The 16,219-nt window shown below is 32.2% G+C and overlaps 3 protein-coding genes across 9 annotated transcripts; 1 reads left to right on the top strand and 2 right to left on the bottom strand.

The window, feature by feature from the left end:
• Window positions 1-1,564: 1,564 nt before the first annotated feature.
• LOC122528851 (WD repeat-containing protein 35) lies at window positions 1,565-5,968 on the bottom strand. Of its 2 annotated transcripts, none has more exons than XM_043654415.1 (2): window positions 5,602-5,968; window positions 1,565-5,486 (listed from the first exon to the last, which is right to left on the bottom strand). In XM_043654415.1, exon 2 carries the CDS (start codon window positions 5,430-5,432, stop codon window positions 1,878-1,880), a length of 3,555 nt encoding a protein of 1,184 aa, XP_043510350.1. In that variant the 5' UTR covers window positions 5,433-5,486; window positions 5,602-5,968; the 3' UTR covers window positions 1,565-1,877. The 2 variants fall into 2 exon arrangements, with proteins under 2 accessions (XP_043510350.1, XP_043510351.1); XM_043654416.1 differs by lacking the exon at window positions 5,602-5,968 and having other exon boundaries at window positions 1,565-5,068; window positions 5,142-5,230.
• Window positions 5,969-6,097: 129 nt separating this feature from the next.
• LOC122528850 (tonsoku-like protein) lies at window positions 6,098-10,599 on the bottom strand. Its single transcript, XM_043654414.1, has 6 exons — window positions 10,468-10,599; window positions 9,969-10,226; window positions 9,728-9,896; window positions 9,232-9,647; window positions 7,166-9,154; window positions 6,098-7,095 (listed from the first exon to the last, which is right to left on the bottom strand). Exons 1-6 carry the CDS (start codon window positions 10,481-10,483, stop codon window positions 6,149-6,151), a joined length of 3,795 nt encoding a protein of 1,264 aa, XP_043510349.1. The 5' UTR covers window positions 10,484-10,599; the 3' UTR covers window positions 6,098-6,148.
• A 3-nt stretch (window positions 10,600-10,602) lies between these two features.
• Window positions 10,603-15,337, top strand: LOC122528852 (guanine nucleotide exchange factor for Rab-3A-like). 6 transcript variants are annotated; one of them, XM_043654420.1, is made up of 9 exons: window positions 11,232-11,359; window positions 11,967-12,095; window positions 12,168-12,276; window positions 12,357-12,569; window positions 12,641-12,876; window positions 12,964-13,347; window positions 13,448-13,550; window positions 13,629-13,695; window positions 13,755-15,337. In XM_043654420.1, the coding sequence occupies exons 2-9, from the start codon at window positions 12,052-12,054 to the stop codon at window positions 13,832-13,834; spliced, it is 1,236 nt and encodes a 411-aa protein (XP_043510355.1). In that variant the 5' UTR covers window positions 11,232-11,359; window positions 11,967-12,051; the 3' UTR covers window positions 13,835-15,337. The 6 variants fall into 6 exon arrangements, with proteins under 6 accessions (XP_043510353.1, XP_043510355.1, XP_043510352.1 ...); XM_043654418.1 differs by lacking the exon at window positions 11,232-11,359 and adding an exon at window positions 10,603-10,735 and having other exon boundaries at window positions 11,967-12,276; XM_043654417.1 differs by having other exon boundaries at window positions 11,967-12,276.
• Window positions 15,338-16,219: the final 882 nt, after the last annotated feature.

The following is a 16,219-nucleotide window of genomic DNA, read 5'->3' as shown; positions in this document are numbered from 1 at the left end:
AGAAGTTGACACAAATTTGAATCGGAATTCCAATTAGAATTCATTTTTAAATTTCATCACTTTCCATTATATGCACTTTCCGTTAGTTGATTAAACAGAAGAAAGTTGAAAATTTAAAAGTTTTGCCAAATACATGATTCTGTTTTGAAATATCTTAATCCTGACTATTTTAATAATTTCTTCCATCGAAATCCGACATAACCATCACGAATGGTTTAATCTACGCGATAATTTTCAAATTTCCACCAATGACATTCAAGCAATCCGAGATTACCAATACGAATGTTTAACCTACGCGACAATTTTCAAATTTCCACCAATGATATTCGAGCAATCCGAGATTACCAATACGAATGTTTAATTTACGCGACAATTTTCAAATTTCCACCAATAACATTCGAGCAATCCGAGATTACCAATACGAATGTTTAATTACGTCACGATTTTCAAATTTCGACCAATGACATTCAAGCAATCCGATATATGCCATTGAACTACGTTACAATTTTCAATTGCAGATTTCGCGTCATTTTTGCAAATCATACCGAATTCAGAAGAAATGACAACGTAATAGGAGATGGAAATCGAGATTTACAGTTTCAAAGTGAAAAAAGTTTTGGGCAAAAACTCACATGAAATCGCCTCCTTGGGAATGTCAGTGGCCGGGAAGCCTTGGGATTCGAAGTAAGGTCTGACAGCGTCACATTTCAATCCGGCGTGCACCGTGCTCGTTGCGACGCTAAGGATCAGGATAACACATAACATCGACAGCATACCACTCATAATTATTCCTGTGGCCGGACACTCGCGATACACTCACGAACTGACGCGACAAATACGCGGGATACGACACTTATACATTCGCGGGAAACTGACCTCGTAATCGTGACTCAATATCGCAAGCACGTTTGAGAATTCGAAATAAATATTGCCACGATGATTTAAGTAATCCAGAAAATAAAACTCGAATGAAATGGTGCAAATATACGTGAAAGAGGGACGGTAATCCGACGCGACACGTCCTTCTTACTGGCTCAACGCGCACTGACTGACTCGTGGAAAGAACGCGGGCCAACACTGGCACGCGCATGCGCGGTGATCGAAAGCGTCCTGTTGAAACAGGATATTTGAAATTTCATAACGCGCCAAATTAGTTGCCATGCGCAGACCTTTGAATTTTATTGGATGAAATTGAATTGGAGGGAAATATTCGTTAAAAAAAAAACAATAAATAATCTAAAATATGTTTAATGTAAACGATTACAACAATATAAAAATTAATAAATAACATTATACGTATTATGGACGGAATTTCAATGTTTCAATTTTTGGACGGAAAAAGTACCATTGTGCAATTAAATTTTATAAATTTATTGCACAATACAAAAAGATGCTTGAAGTAAAGAATTGCTTCACAATTTAAATTGTGGAAAGGAACAATTTAAATATAAAAACGAAAAAGCTTATGAACGAAATTTCAGACTTATAAATGAGATCAGAAATTATACAATTACAAAAATTTTACATCTCACGTATCCCTAATAATATTTCTTTGAAATAAAATATCATATATTTACTCCGTGATAAATAACATTAATTTAAATAATCATACTATCAAACATTATTCTATATATGATCAATTACCCATTGTCCTCGTTAATTCGATAAATCAACCAGATACCGAACATATTACCTAAATTGTAACATTAGTACTTTTAAGCAATGTACCTTCTAAGTAATAGTGTATACTACTATAAAAATGAAACCTAATATTTTTCGATAATAAGCTCAAAAGTGGCCAACAACATGTTTGTTATAGTGCAAGCATCAAATATTTATCTGATAATGCATGTTTAATGCATACTCACACACGTCAACTACATGTACGTAATCGTACTGTGACACAATGGGCAAGCGTTAATATTAACCACATCTCGTTCTGTAGCCACATAATGTCTACAAACGGTACAGATCCACGCATTGGCCAGATCCATTAACGGTTTCCCAGAAATGATACAAGGAGGGAATCTGGTCATACAATTGGGACAAGCGACACACCAGTCGGGTATCAAACTCTCGCAACTTGTACATTCCGCTTTAGAATTACGAACATCTTGAGGACTGTGTTTTGTGAAGATGTCCACAGCTAAATCTTCATATTCTTCTCTGGTCGTTTCTGAGATAGACTCTAAAGACTCCAATTTGATGAACGCTTTGGAGCAGACTGCAAAAGCATGATTAACTGCACTTGACAGAGCAAGCAAGCAGTAAATATCTTCGGGTTGCAAGATATCTTCATATTCCCTCAGTCTTAAAGCTGTTTTCATAGCTCCGTCAAAATTTCCTGAATACAGTTGTCTATTTGCTAACAGAAGGAAATGATATGCCTCTGCTCCTTTCCAGGCATTCTCTATTATCCGAGTATCTTCGTTGTTCTCTGTTAAACCCATTACAACATTGCTACGACCTCCCTTAACAGCTGGAGCAGCGTTGATATGATCCTCAACTAGCAGAGCTGCTAGAACATAAATTTTCTTCACACGTAATGGATTAGTTTTAGTCTTTGCTTGTTCTTCTGCTAGCTGGAATAGTAATTTTGCTGCTTCCAAGTTATGATTTGCCTTCTTGTACAATTCTATAGCCTGCAGTCTCTTTCCATTCGACAAAAGATGATTTGCATACTTATTCAATAATTCACCTATCTGTGCCATCTTATAAGTTTTTGCCAATTCGACTGCTTGGTCCCAGTGATTCAAACGAACACACGTATCCACGGCTAGTTTTACATCTCCATATTTTATATATGCTGCCACTGCCTGAGAGCACATACCCACAGAACCTAACATTCTTGCTACGGTTTTTAATAAGGGACTTTTATCTGGTAGCTGTTGCACTGTTCCTGCTAATTGACTGAAATCTTCTAATTTATAATAACATTCTATGAGTTTCTCTAGATTTCTGCTCTTTTCATAATACTCTTTTGCACCTTCCCAATTCTGTCTCTCGGCGTAATATTCGCCAATTTTATTATAGGCATATTCCATTTGCTTATCAGAGCCACCTATTCCCATCTTCATTAACTGTACGACTCGAAAGTAATCTCCCAATTTTTGACGTAACGAAATAGCAAGATCTCTTCTGTCCATGTCTAAATATAATTTTTCAGCTTCGTCATAGTTGCCAAGAAACGCAGCCACCTCTGCTTTCTTCAGTTGATCATTGTGCACATTTTGCAAACGTTTGATAAATTGTATACCTAAATAATCTGTACAACGAACCATTGCATTTTCTGCAGTTTCTAAATCTAGTTTCTGCAAAGCTGATTCTGCTAACAAACGCCATAACCGTGGATGTGGATTGTCCTGGATGAAATTGTTCGCCTCTTTCAATCCTACTTTCGTCAACAATTCTCTAGTATCCCTGAGGGATTTCACTTCTAAATCCACTATTAATTCGGTTTTTGTATCTTCTGGTTTTTGCATGAGATCATCCAATAAAACGCAACGTATCTCTAAATCTCGAAATGAACAGATGTATCCAGAACAAGATATCGGTTCTTCAGGATCAAATTCTCTTAAAACGTACATCCTGGTTTTTTCTATAATTGCTAATAATGCGGGATTGTCCTGTGCCCAACACATGGCCCACACATCTTTTCTTTCAAACTTATTTATTTCGTCCTCTGACTCTCCATCTTTCAAAGTATTTCTCTTGATATCAGTTTCTAAATCTAACATGGTTAAAACGCCACTCGAATCCATAATAGACGCACGAGATGAATCACAGTTGATTGCAATTTTGTAGAGCTTACATGCTGTGTTGTATCTGTTTGTAAGAGTTATCTGAGCTAAAGAATATCTTTGTATCATTCCCGATTCTCTGCCAATCAATAAAATTTTATCAGTTGCACACAAACAACAAATTGGATCCATAGTAGCTTTAGTATTAATAGGTGATTCGAAGGATCTATCTTTGTCTAAATCTTGAATAACTTCCGTCACGCCGGTTGGAGTTTCGTCAATATGGTAAATCTTATCTCTCCTAATTCGTCCTGCATGCAACATGGAATTATGAGGAGTGCGATAACTCCATACCAAAAAATTATTCTTCGATGCTGTGACAATCACACTATTAGTCATAGTTACCCATAGCGGCTCTAAATCTATAAACTTAGTATCTATTGGAGTGGCAATTGTATTGCACACTAAAAGTGCAAATTGCTCTGATCCCTGAGCAAAATCATTTTTTATTGCCAAAACACAATGATCTCCATGTGAAGCTATAGAAATCAATGCTCTAACGTTCTTAGTACAGCATGTATTATTTGTTGTATTCCAAAACATGATACAAATACCATCCTTAGTAATCTTTTCGTTTGTATACACGACCGTGTTACTGAAATAAGTCCATTTATAATCTAAACGAATATTCGCAAAATAAATATGAGAGTCAATAGATAACGCTACTCTAAGTGATCCTCCCTCCCATGCACAACAAGTGACTTCTCTACCAGGTATTTTTAGAGTTTTCATATGTTTACCAAATGGAGTATAGAATTGAATGACATTAGTGTCTTTTGTTTCTCCATTGCCTAATAACGGTAACATTCCAGTTACTGCTAATATAGATCCATAACTATTCCAACAACACCATGCCACTGTCATACCAGTTTCTACTATAATTGGATTATCATCATTAGTATTTTTCATTAACTGTATTTTACCATTTCTGTAGCAAACAGCTAAAGATGGACAATCCAGGCTAACGAAACCATTCCTTCCATCATACCATTGCATTGAAACTATTGTTTGAATTTGACCGCCATTCAATGGTATCATATTTAACTTTGTTAAGAATACACCTTGGTTATCAAAAAGATGAACTTCCCCATTTTTGATGCCAAATAATAATAATTTTCCATCAGGAGACCATTGTACAGCAACAAGTGCTGTATTTTTTAATTCTTTTCCCCAGATTCTGTTGCCATCAACTGAACCTACAATAACTGCTCCATCTTCATAAACTATGCAAATTTTTAGTCCATCCGAGCTCCATGCCATCCCTTTAACTATCGATTTATTGCAATTGTTTATCATTTCATCATACCAAGAGCCCTTATACAACATCCAAACTATAATTACACCATTCTGATCGCTTGAGGTTAGTTTCTGATGTTGTTCGTTCCAGATGACTACTTGCACATGACCATTATGACCCTCTAAAGTCTGATTCATACTTAGGTTGCTGGCAGCAGTCAAGTTTCTAGACTTTCCACCACTGGTAGAGCTACTTGCATTGGAGTCTACTCTAAGTACTTTCAAAAGACCATCCTCTCCACCAACAGCTATATAACCTTCGCGTTGATTCCATGCTATACAATTCAGACGAAAGTTATTCGGTATTGCTATTTTTTTACTCAAATATATGAACATCTTATTAATATTCAATGAACATCAGTTATTTTGTATTCTTTACTGAATTAGCATCTAAAAGAAATTGTTATGACATATAAAAATTGCTACAATGATTGAATTGATATTAAATTGCTATAATGATTCAGTCGACATTAAATTAGCATGATTAGAACTATCGTTCACTTACATTATTGTATAATGTTGACAGTATTAGTAATCAATTATTGCCTGTTTGTTGCTTGTTATAAATATTTATGGTTTTAAAACATCTTCATACATCCTATTTAAATACTTATTTAACCATACACATTTTTATGCTTTCTATGATTTCATTCAGCACTAGTTTGAAAAATAGGTTATTGTCAACAATCAAACTTTGATAACAAATATACATTAAATTGGACTTTGTCAAATATGCTCCCATTCACACTGATGCACTTCCCATTCACAGAAAATGCACTTCCGGTATTAGAAATTTGATTAGATTTCACAAAATATTTTCTGAAACTTAATGTAGACGTATTATTCAATCGTTAAAAAATATTTTATTTATTACTATAAATTGACAACTCAATAGAATAATCTGTATAAAAATTAAAATTAAAATCTAATAAAAAGTTAGTGACAATGATTATCTACATGTAAGATGAAAAATATATGTTTCAAAGTAAATGAAAATTGTCTGCAATTTATAATTTTGTAGCAATCTTTATGTATAAACGATATTTAAAATATTAAACTACAGGTTCAAAAATAGTAAGATTATGTGGTAGTTTTTTCACAACACCCTTTCCGCGCCATAATCGAACCCAACAATCGCATACTTCTGGATGCATACTCACGATTAATTTACAAATTTCAGGTTTCTCAATAAATATTTCAGAATCGGGAAATTCCATAATATTTTCGCATCCACTAATATCGATGTGTTGTAATGTTGGTGTATAATTTAATAACATATTTAGAGATTGTACTCCCACTTTTCTATTTCCCTTTAAAACCAATTTCGAAAGATTAGATACATGTGACAATATATTTCTAATATCGGTATTTGACAATTCGCAAGAAGCAAGCTCTAAACATTCCAAGGTAACAAATGAAAAATCTGTTTTATTAAAAATATTTTTCACCAAATTAAAATTGTTAGAAGCAGTATTGGATAAATTTAAGTTAAGTAATTGTCTTTGTAAAGTGGCACAGAGCTCATCTTCACTAAAACAATTCCAAGAAATATCTAGGTTTACCAGATTACTATTGTTTAAAAAAAAACGAAAGTTATTTAATTGGCAATATCTCAAATTCAATGTCCGAAGCTGTGTCAAAGGGGTGAGAAGTTTGCACAAGATTTCTTGACTTGCTGATCCAAATGGATTATAGCTAAGATCTAGAAATTTAAGTTGGGAAGGTAGTTTTTCCAATTTACTTAGACATGTAGAATCTATATCACATCCTTGAAGGCACAATTCTTGTAAAGTTGACAATCTTAAAATACAAGCGTTTAAAACTTTCCCGAGTTCATGTAGGTTACCACCAGATAAATCTAATATTTGAACATTCTTTTCATATTCCAAAGTTTTCAATAAGGATATAAATTCTTCTTTTCCAATATCTTCTTGCTTCAGCCGTAAAGTAAAAGTATTTTCACATGATTTTAAGCACTTTAACATACATTCCCGGACATCTAAAAGTATTGAAAATAATGATTACTTTGAAAATTATGAAATAAGTATATGTATTCATAAAACATTTACCTATATTATAATTTTTACAAATAGTTCCATATCGTTCAACAATAGAAGGAGTTTCTAACTGAATTATTTCGCATATCAAATTTTTAATGATGTTCCCTTCATTTAATATCGCGAACACATTATTGCAATTGATCTCAATACCATCCATAGTTTTCAAATCTAGTTTTGTTTTACATCCTGTATCATTATAAAATTTAGTTTCAATATCAGCTACAATTTCTTCTATTAATGGTCTTGCTGTATTCGAAAATTCTATTTGAGTTTTGAACATTTTTCCATCCACAGAGATGTTTAAAATAACTGACCTTATAGTATCGATTTCTCTCGATTCGCATTCTGTAGCAGATGGAGTTACAGGTGAAGAACTTCGAGAAGTAGAATCTTTAGTAAATCCAACTGATAACAAAGAGATTTGCTGTTTTTTTTTCTGAACTTTACATTCACTAGAAATCTGTCTTATTTCAATATCACAGTTATCCTCACTATCTTCCTCTATCATATCGAACTCGTCATTATTTACTATTAGAACTTGGTCATTCGTTTTCTGCCGTTTTAAATTTTTCTCGACATCAACACCTCCATTATTTGATTTTCTTTTTGTCAATGAGAAGGAATATTCATTAGAATGCCTTCTATTATTTATATTTTTATTCATATCATCTTCTAGCCAATCATTCAAAAGGATCTCCTCGCTATTTAAAAGTGGATTCACATTTCGTTTCGTAGAGCACAAAGAAGCTCCAATTGGATCATTTCTATGTTTCAAGCTAGCTATAGTTCTTTTATAATCTTCACCTGCAGAAATCTTTTCTATACGAACACTTTCATCTACGATATGAGTTTTTGAATTGCATGGTGATTTATGAGATCGTTTCGAAATTTTCGTTTTACTGGCCGGTATCATAGTAGATAATATTTTATGTAATTCATTGTACTCCGCTTCATCTTCATGAGATAAAAAATCAACACGATTTTTCCACTGTTCCAAACAATCTAGTACGGTATCATCCTCGTTTGTTTTAAGTTCTACATTTGCTCCGTGTTCGATTAATAGCCTTATCATAGTAAAATTACCGCAAGAAGCCGCGTCATGAAGAGGAGTAACTCCTTGACACATTAAACTTCCAGGATCATTTATATCTGCACCATACTTTAATAATAATTTTGCAATTTCCACATGACCATGATTAGCTGCTTCGTGAAGAGGAGTCCAACCAAAATTATCTCTAACACTCGTTGAATGTCCAGATTCTAATAATCTTTCTACAGTTTCAATATTGCCATTGATACAAGCTACGTGAAGCTGTGTCTCCCCTTTTTCATTCCTTTTTACGGCAACCGACTTATTTCTTTTTATTCGTTTCTTATTTTTGACATTTTCTTTAACCTTTAACTCTGCTTCAACATCCGATAAATCTTCCAAACAAATATTTGTACCAATAGTTTCTTCTGATTCACTTTCATTATCTGTATCATTACATAATTCCTCCAATTTATTTAGATCTTCTGTAAGTATTTTTATTTCTTCTGTTCTATCAGTATTGGTTAAATAATTTAAACGTTCTGTTAATACACTTACTTTTAAAGAAACATCATTGCAAGTTTTTGCATTTTCCAAGGCTAAACTGTAAATTTCTTCAACTTTCTCGGCAGTTGCTTTAGTAGCTATTAATAAATCTGCCAGAAACAAAGCAGATCTACATATTTCACGTGGATCTATACATAGTTTTAATTCTCTATAAGCAAAATCCAATGCTTCATTATATCGACCAACATCTTTCAATGTTTGGGCTAAACTTAGTAAAGCTGCCCCTGTACGCTCGCTTTCAGTTTCTTCTGCATATACGAGCATTTTTCTGTAATATTCTACAGCTTTTTCAAAACAATGTGCAGCCACTGCTGCATCTCCTAATGTTTCATAATATTTCAACTTAATGCTGGTATTTTCTTCTGTACTTAAAGCTTCTTCAGTTGTTTGTAACGTTACAACTATAAATAAATAATTTTTTAAAATAGATATTACTGCATAAAAATCTTCAAAACAAATATATTCTCATAAATCATACCTATCCTGAGACATTTTTCTATTTGACGTTTCAGAGTTTCCGGTAAGTTATCCGTAACGTAAAGAGGGACTAATATTTTCCGCGATTCAGACCATTTTTCTATTTTTAAAAGCAATTCTGCTTGGAGAAATCGTGCTTCCGCTTTTAAAGTTGAATTATCGACTTCAGTGGCAGATTCAAAATGTGTTAAAGCCAGATCATAATCACAATTTCTTTCATGAATTCCTCCAAGAGCAATTTGCGTTCTGTGAAAATCTTCTCGTAAATTATGTGTCTTACATAAACCTGCAGCTTTTTCCAATAGATCAATAGCCTCTTGATGTTTTTTTTCACCTTCTAGTACTAATCCCAAATTCAGTAATAATCGTGCTCTCATTGTAATCAGTTCCTTCAATTTGATGTTAGTATCACTTAGTCTAAAGAAAATACAAATATCTTTTTTTACAATATACTGCTTAGAAAATTAATACTAAATATACAAAAAAGGATATAATACTCATTGCAAAGATGTATGCTCTTCATGTATGCTTTTCTTGCATTTGTGAGAGCATCAGGTTTCTTTTCAGATTCTTCAGGCAAACTTTCAGCCCAGCAGAAATATGTTCTACCTAATGTTGCATAAGCTCGTTGCTCTTCTAATAAATTTTTTATTTCTTTGGCTCCTTCTACCTAACACAAAAAATATTTTTATTACAGCTATATAATTTAACAAAGTATCAATGTACATCAATACAAACCCAAGTAAAGATTTTGATGCTCTAATGCTTTCTCATAGGTGCCAAGATTTATTTGTATCTCTCCAATCATTCTGTGAGCTACTGCTATATTTAATTTGTCTTGCAAGATATTGCAAATTTCCAATTGTTCTGTATACTCCTGCAAAGCATCTTCATACTTGCCACTTTCAAAATATACATCTCCAAGCTCTTTAACAATTTCAGCCAATTGCTGAAGATTGCCATCACGTTTGACCCGTTTCTTCTTTTTAATTAATCCTATTATCAAATCAACATATATATACACATAGCACACTATGCTAATTATTAAAGAAATTATATTAATTACTAACTCCTACTTATGCAATAAAGGTTAATCTTTATAAATCTTTTTATATAATATATAGATGTATATTTTTCATATACATTAATCTCAATAATACTACATTCATTATTTATAATTTTTTCATGAATATACTAGCGTAGAAAAAAAATGTAAGTGAAATGAAGTGGTACTCACTTTCAATATCCATCATTTATAAATATAAATTATTCCAGTTGCAAGTGATTCATATTTAACTTCTTGGACTCGAATTCACTTCGTACGGTCGGAACTATGCCATCGCACAGACACAAAGAAGAATAGTCACGCACGAAAAGCACCAAACACTACAGCAGACGCCTCATAACGGTAAAGAAGAGAGCACGAGATTCCATTGACGGAGAAACGAGACGAAATTACCAAGTCACTAGACGTCGAGATTACCGCTGGAAAAAAAAAAGATAAGGTACTGTTGCATCTAAAAATTTTCATCTACAATATTCCACGTGCGCGCAATCACCTGCGAAGCTTATATATTTCTGAAATACCTTTAAAGCCCATCGACATTTGTTTAATTGAAATAACGCAGAAACGAGACCGTGAGAAAACGATAATAGATTAAATTCCAGCGACATTGAGCGCAATTGAAATCGCTTTAATTCTAATTACATTAAAAAGGCGGCAACGAGCGAATCTCCACACACGCGAGCAGTGCAGTTCGCATTTCAGAAGTGATTTTCGTATGCGTGCCACGATGCTCGCTTTCATAATTCCTTGTCTAATTTAAGACACGCGTGAACCTCAATGACTTCATAATCTACGGAGCACGAGCACGAGCTGGTACGAGGTAGTACGAGCGTTTAGCAGGGGGTAACCTGTGGCGCTTGAAAGTTCACTGTTGCCTGTACATCAGTAGGGCCGTGTTGCGGATCGCGCGAAGGTGATGGATGTCATTTCGTTATATACGTTGACACCGAGTTGACATATTGCAGAAAAAATTCTTCTTCTATCTTCCCTCTCTGATTTAAAATTTGATGACTTTCGCCAAACCCACTAATGGCAGGAGACTTGCGTGAAGAAAGGTTCATGGGTAAGTTACAGAACCACTGTTGGGTACTGTCAGAATCACACCGACTTCGGATCGATACGCGTGGATTCGTTTTTCCCTCTCATCTTTGGATGCTGTACATTTTGATCTTCGTTGAAGAGATGCACTAAAACAATATTTCAAACAATGATTTTATGTATTGCAGTAATAACGGAGCGTCTGTATAAATAAAAGAATACTTGTCTAACGAAATTTATTCTCTCGTGCTTTTAATTGCCAAGATGAATTGCTATTAATTAAGGGGTATCCGTTATGAAAGGTGTGCAACAGTTCTACGTGTTTTATGATTTAATAATAATTGTAAATTATTTTGATAAAAAAATCATCGTTTTTTTTATTTTACCCCCTCTTTTGTTATGTAGAGATGAATCAATCTTAAATTACGTATAATCAGAATTTTCTATGCTGTTTCTTTTTTTAGATCTAAAAGTCGACATATATACATAATTGCGCAACATAAGCACCTCTATTTTGGTCATTTCTCATTACTTACAAGAATATTTCAGGGGATATTTTTATAAAATGTTGCTACTAAGACAAATTATTTTTAAATCAAACAGCATCTGTTCCTACAGGCTCATTTGTTTAGTTCCAGTTCAACCAAGGCCGCTCCTGTATTTACGTATACAAGAAAGCTCCACAATGTTCTATTGCAATATTGAAATTCATCAACGATGGAACAAAGAAATCCTGCAAAATCCCACGACACTTTGGCAAGGTTGAACAAGAATGAACATAAACTGTTTGAAAATCAAAATCATTGTATCAAACCATTACCTATTACATTTAATGAAGAAGATGTTGAAATAATAAACAACAAAGATTCCGTTAATGATTCAACAAAGCTCAACCATTGTAATAACTCTTCAAAACCATTATTATGTATAAAAGACTCTCAAGTAATTTCTTGTAATTCATTACATTATCATTACATTAATTTGTTTGTATTGCTGTAATGATATTCAATTATTTTTTTCAGAATTCTCAGGAAAAGGAACCCCCCTCACCAACAACTTTACAATGGGGTAGAGCTATAGCTGAAGTAAAAGAACATGCTGTAGCAAAATTACAAGATGAACTTAAAAGAGCACACGAGGAGTTGAAATTGAAGGATGAAGAAGTCACAAGACTTTCAAGAATCAAACAAGATGTTGAAGTTGAATTGGAGGAACTCACTGCCAGTCTCTTTCAAGTAAACCTCATGAACTACATTGTTGAAGTGTAAAGATATAAAACATTAATTATATTTTTACATATGAATAGGAGGCACATAACATGGTACGAGAAGCAAATATACGTCAAGCTACTGCAGAGCGACTATTAGAAGAAAGTCGTATGAAAGCGGAAGTTCTAGCTGCAGAAGTAGCTGCTCTAAAAACATTAGTATTAACTTCAACACCAGCTAAACCAAACTTTCATCTGCATCCGCAGATCGATACAAAAAATCGTCCAAGCAGTGAAGATACTCAACAAGGTCTTTTTGCAAGGAAACATCGAAGGTAAAAATACAGTAATAAGCACCTTTTAATCATATGCTTTGTCAGTTATTGTCAGTTATATTATATCTGAGATATTCTTCCATTTAGATCACCATCGCATTTCAATTTGAAATACGGTCGAGAGAATTCTCCACCGGATTCTCCGCTGAAAGAACAAAGACCATCTTTACCATCGGACCGAGAGACACTAGAAAAAGATTGGAAGAAAGATTCAGAAAAGGAGAAAGACAAAGAATGCAAAGATTTTGGCCTCGAAGTTGATCCTAGAGTACATACGGAGTTTCTTAAATGGAAAGCTAATCCATGTGTAGACAAAGGTGATCCTTTTGTTGATAGAATCTTTAAAGAAGACATCGATCTTTGCCTTGATTTCCCTAACAAAGAATTGGGTACAAAAGTTAGACAAGCCGTTCTCGATGGCATCATCTTTATCGAAGCGATCAGCGACAAAACTAAATTCACTTTTCCAAAGTAAATCTTGTGTTTTACTATCGTACTAATATATATGTTACAAATTTTCTGGTCGTATTAAATCAATATGTCTTTTGTTTCTTTTCTTTTGTTTCTTTAGAAAATGTGTATTGCTTGAAGCACCACGACAATGTTATTATCGAATGAGACTTGGGGATCAAGAAAATCAGTGGTACAGCATATCACAAATTTGTCGCAATCGAGTGAGTTTTGAAATCTCGGAAATGATTCATTGCAAATTTTTGCAAATATTGAACATAAAATAATATATATTTTTGCAGATTATAGCGGTTTGCGATTTTTTGAATTACTTACGTTATATTGAGCGTGGCCTTGTAAAAAGTTCAGGTAAATATTGATAATTCTAATTTTTTATTCTTGTAATGTAGAAAATTTAACTGTTACAGTTCACGATGTTTATTGGGAAATTACTCGGTTACGAAAGGAAATGGCATTTGCTCGCTTGGGCCTCGCACTATCGTCTTAATGCTCTCCATGGATGACTTTTTCTAGTCTTAAATGTAACAAATTAGGCCATGGATCTGTTATTATTCATTTAAAAGTATCAATTGTAGATTGTTAAAAATTTTAATCGTTCCAACTAGCCTCGATCTTTTTTATTTATTGATCGAGATTTTTTTAGAGTAAGTGTTAAAGTTTTAATATATGAAAGCTCTCAGATTCCTCTATCATAGCGTGATACGCTTCGAATTATTTAAGATAGAAGAAAAAATTTATATAAATCAATTTATGAATCTTTTCGATTAAGATCATAATTTCTAAAATATCGATTCTTATATTTTTATTATCACGAAAATGTCAAGGACTTCTCTTTAATGATCTGAAATTTGTATTATTTTATTATTATAGCAAGCATAAATTAGTTTTCAAGTGCAATCAAGTATTTCTAAGATATTGGGGAACATGGTGCCTTTTGACTTTCTGCTTACTAATAATGCGTGACTAGCCTTTAGTTTAAGCTTTATATAGTTAGTGGCGATTTGATCGCTGTATATGAAAAGAGATAATTTTATTATTTCTATAATTTAGCTACAGTTTTTATTTCTTCCAAATCTGGCAGCAAGTAAATGTAAGTGATTATTTTTGTTCATTTAAGCAAAGAGTATAAATGTTGCAGTCTAAGAGACTATAAAGATAAACGTCTTCTGAAATATTTTTATATTATTTTTGTTTATACATATCTTTGGACATCTTAGATAAAATCCTAGACTTATTTAAAAAGAATTTTTTACTTTAGTATATTACTCATAATTTAATGGTAAATGTGTCATTGAACATTGAAACAATAAAATTATTTCAATGTTTTTCTTTAATATATAAGTATTCCAGATTTTGAGGAAAGATTTCAAAAATGCCATAAATAATTTATTTAAAAAATCAAAAACGCAAATATGTATAATTGTTATCTTGTTTGATAATAAGTTATCAAATAATATAAATTTATATTATTATTTTTAATTTAAGAATGGATACCGAATGTAATGATAATTAGCATTTTTATTTATGCAATAATTTACAGATCTTTACAAATTACAGCAAAAACTTTGTCCAAAGGTATGCAGTTTTTCATCAGAAAAAAAGTTGTATTATATTCATTTTAAAGAATAGTCTCTTCTGTTGCATATATTAACTAGTACCTGGTAATTAGCGCGCACATTTAAAAAAAAAACAATGTATGACATTAAGGATTATATGAAACACATATATTATGTCATATAAATAATATATGACTAAAGTGATAACAAATGTTTGAAATCATGGATATTTGGTGTATGCTATCGCTAGAAAGTCATCTCCTACAATGTACCAAATTGTAGTTCAATTGAAGCAATTCTTCTTTTATATAACATTCAATTTTATCTTATGTATGATTATACAGAATTAGATATTTGACATATTGTTGATCATTATTAATACAATCAAACATTGCTATTGTTGCATATAAAAATATTTTAATTTTGGTTGACCAGAAAATTTTATACACTATATATTTGATCTTACATTTTTGTGAATTTTTTTACTTCACTAAGACAGAATTTTATTTATCTGAATGTCAAAGAAAATATTATGTTTTTTATTCTCATAAAAAATCTGAATTAAATTCAGAATATATAGTTGTTTATATATATATAGATTACTTATGTAAATAATCGTTAAGAATACGTTTCCTGTATATTGATGGTGCTTTATTATAATTAAGAAAAAAATATCTGTATAAAATACTTCCAAATACAAGGTTCTTAAACTAATTTTAAGAATTTGACCGCATAGCGAATTTTGTACAATGAATCAAAACGAATGTGTTCGAATACGAAAATACACAATATTAATTTGAGGTAATTGCGAAGTTTGTTGTTTTGAAAATAAGATTTTCAAATTAACATAAATTTTAATTTTTTTTACGAATTATCATTGGACATTATACGTGCCACAAAAAATATCCTACAAAAGTTTATTTTTCTGTACTCAATTTAAAAAATGGAAAAATATGTGTTTAAAAATGTTTAAAACAATGTTTGTGCTGTATAATTTTATTATGAAGGATTGAAGGATAACTATATTCGTTAAATATTAATAGTCAAAGTGACAAGAAACAAAATGGTAATGACATATGTACATATGTTAAATAGTCAATTAGCAATATTTCCAATAATATTTGTTCAAATTATTCAAGGTTGCCAAAGATAGCTTCTGAAAAGATTTTTATTGAAACTTCACATTTTACAGATCTGGTTCGTAGACCTATTTAGATTTGAAAAGACTAAAACAATTTTTGTATAATTATACAAAATGATAATTATATTACAAAATGTGTATATTATCAAAGAGATGAACCGTAATAGCATTATAG

This window comes from Frieseomelitta varia, unplaced genomic scaffold, assembly GCF_011392965.1.
Source record: "Frieseomelitta varia isolate USP_RPSP 00005682 unplaced genomic scaffold, Fvar_1.2 scaffold_265, whole genome shotgun sequence".
NCBI lineage: Eukaryota > Metazoa > Arthropoda > Insecta > Hymenoptera > Apidae > Frieseomelitta > Frieseomelitta varia.
The sequence above is the reverse complement of the archived record's forward strand: the minus strand, read 5'-3'. Positions and strand labels throughout refer to the sequence as shown.

Coding starts and splice junctions, on each gene's coding strand:
- LOC122528851 (XM_043654415.1), bottom strand. CDS start 5,432: ATGTTCATATATTTGAGTAAAAAAATAGCAATACCGAATAACTTTCGT.
- LOC122528850 (XM_043654414.1), bottom strand. Junction 9,897..9,968: donor GCATCAAAATCTTTACTTGG/GTTTGTATTGAT, acceptor TGTGTTAGGTAG/AAGGAGCCAAAGAAATAAAA. Junction 9,155..9,231: donor AGAAAAATGTCTCAGGATAG/GTATGATTTATG, acceptor ATTTATTTATAG/TTGTAACGTTACAAACAACT.
- LOC122528852 (XM_043654418.1), top strand. CDS start 12,052: ATGGAACAAAGAAATCCTGCAAAATCCCACGACACTTTGGCAAGGTTG. Junction 13,348..13,447: donor ACTAAATTCACTTTTCCAAA/GTAAATCTTGTG, acceptor TTGTTTCTTTAG/AAAATGTGTATTGCTTGAAG. Junction 13,551..13,628: donor CACAAATTTGTCGCAATCGA/GTGAGTTTTGAA, acceptor ATATTTTTGCAG/ATTATAGCGGTTTGCGATTT.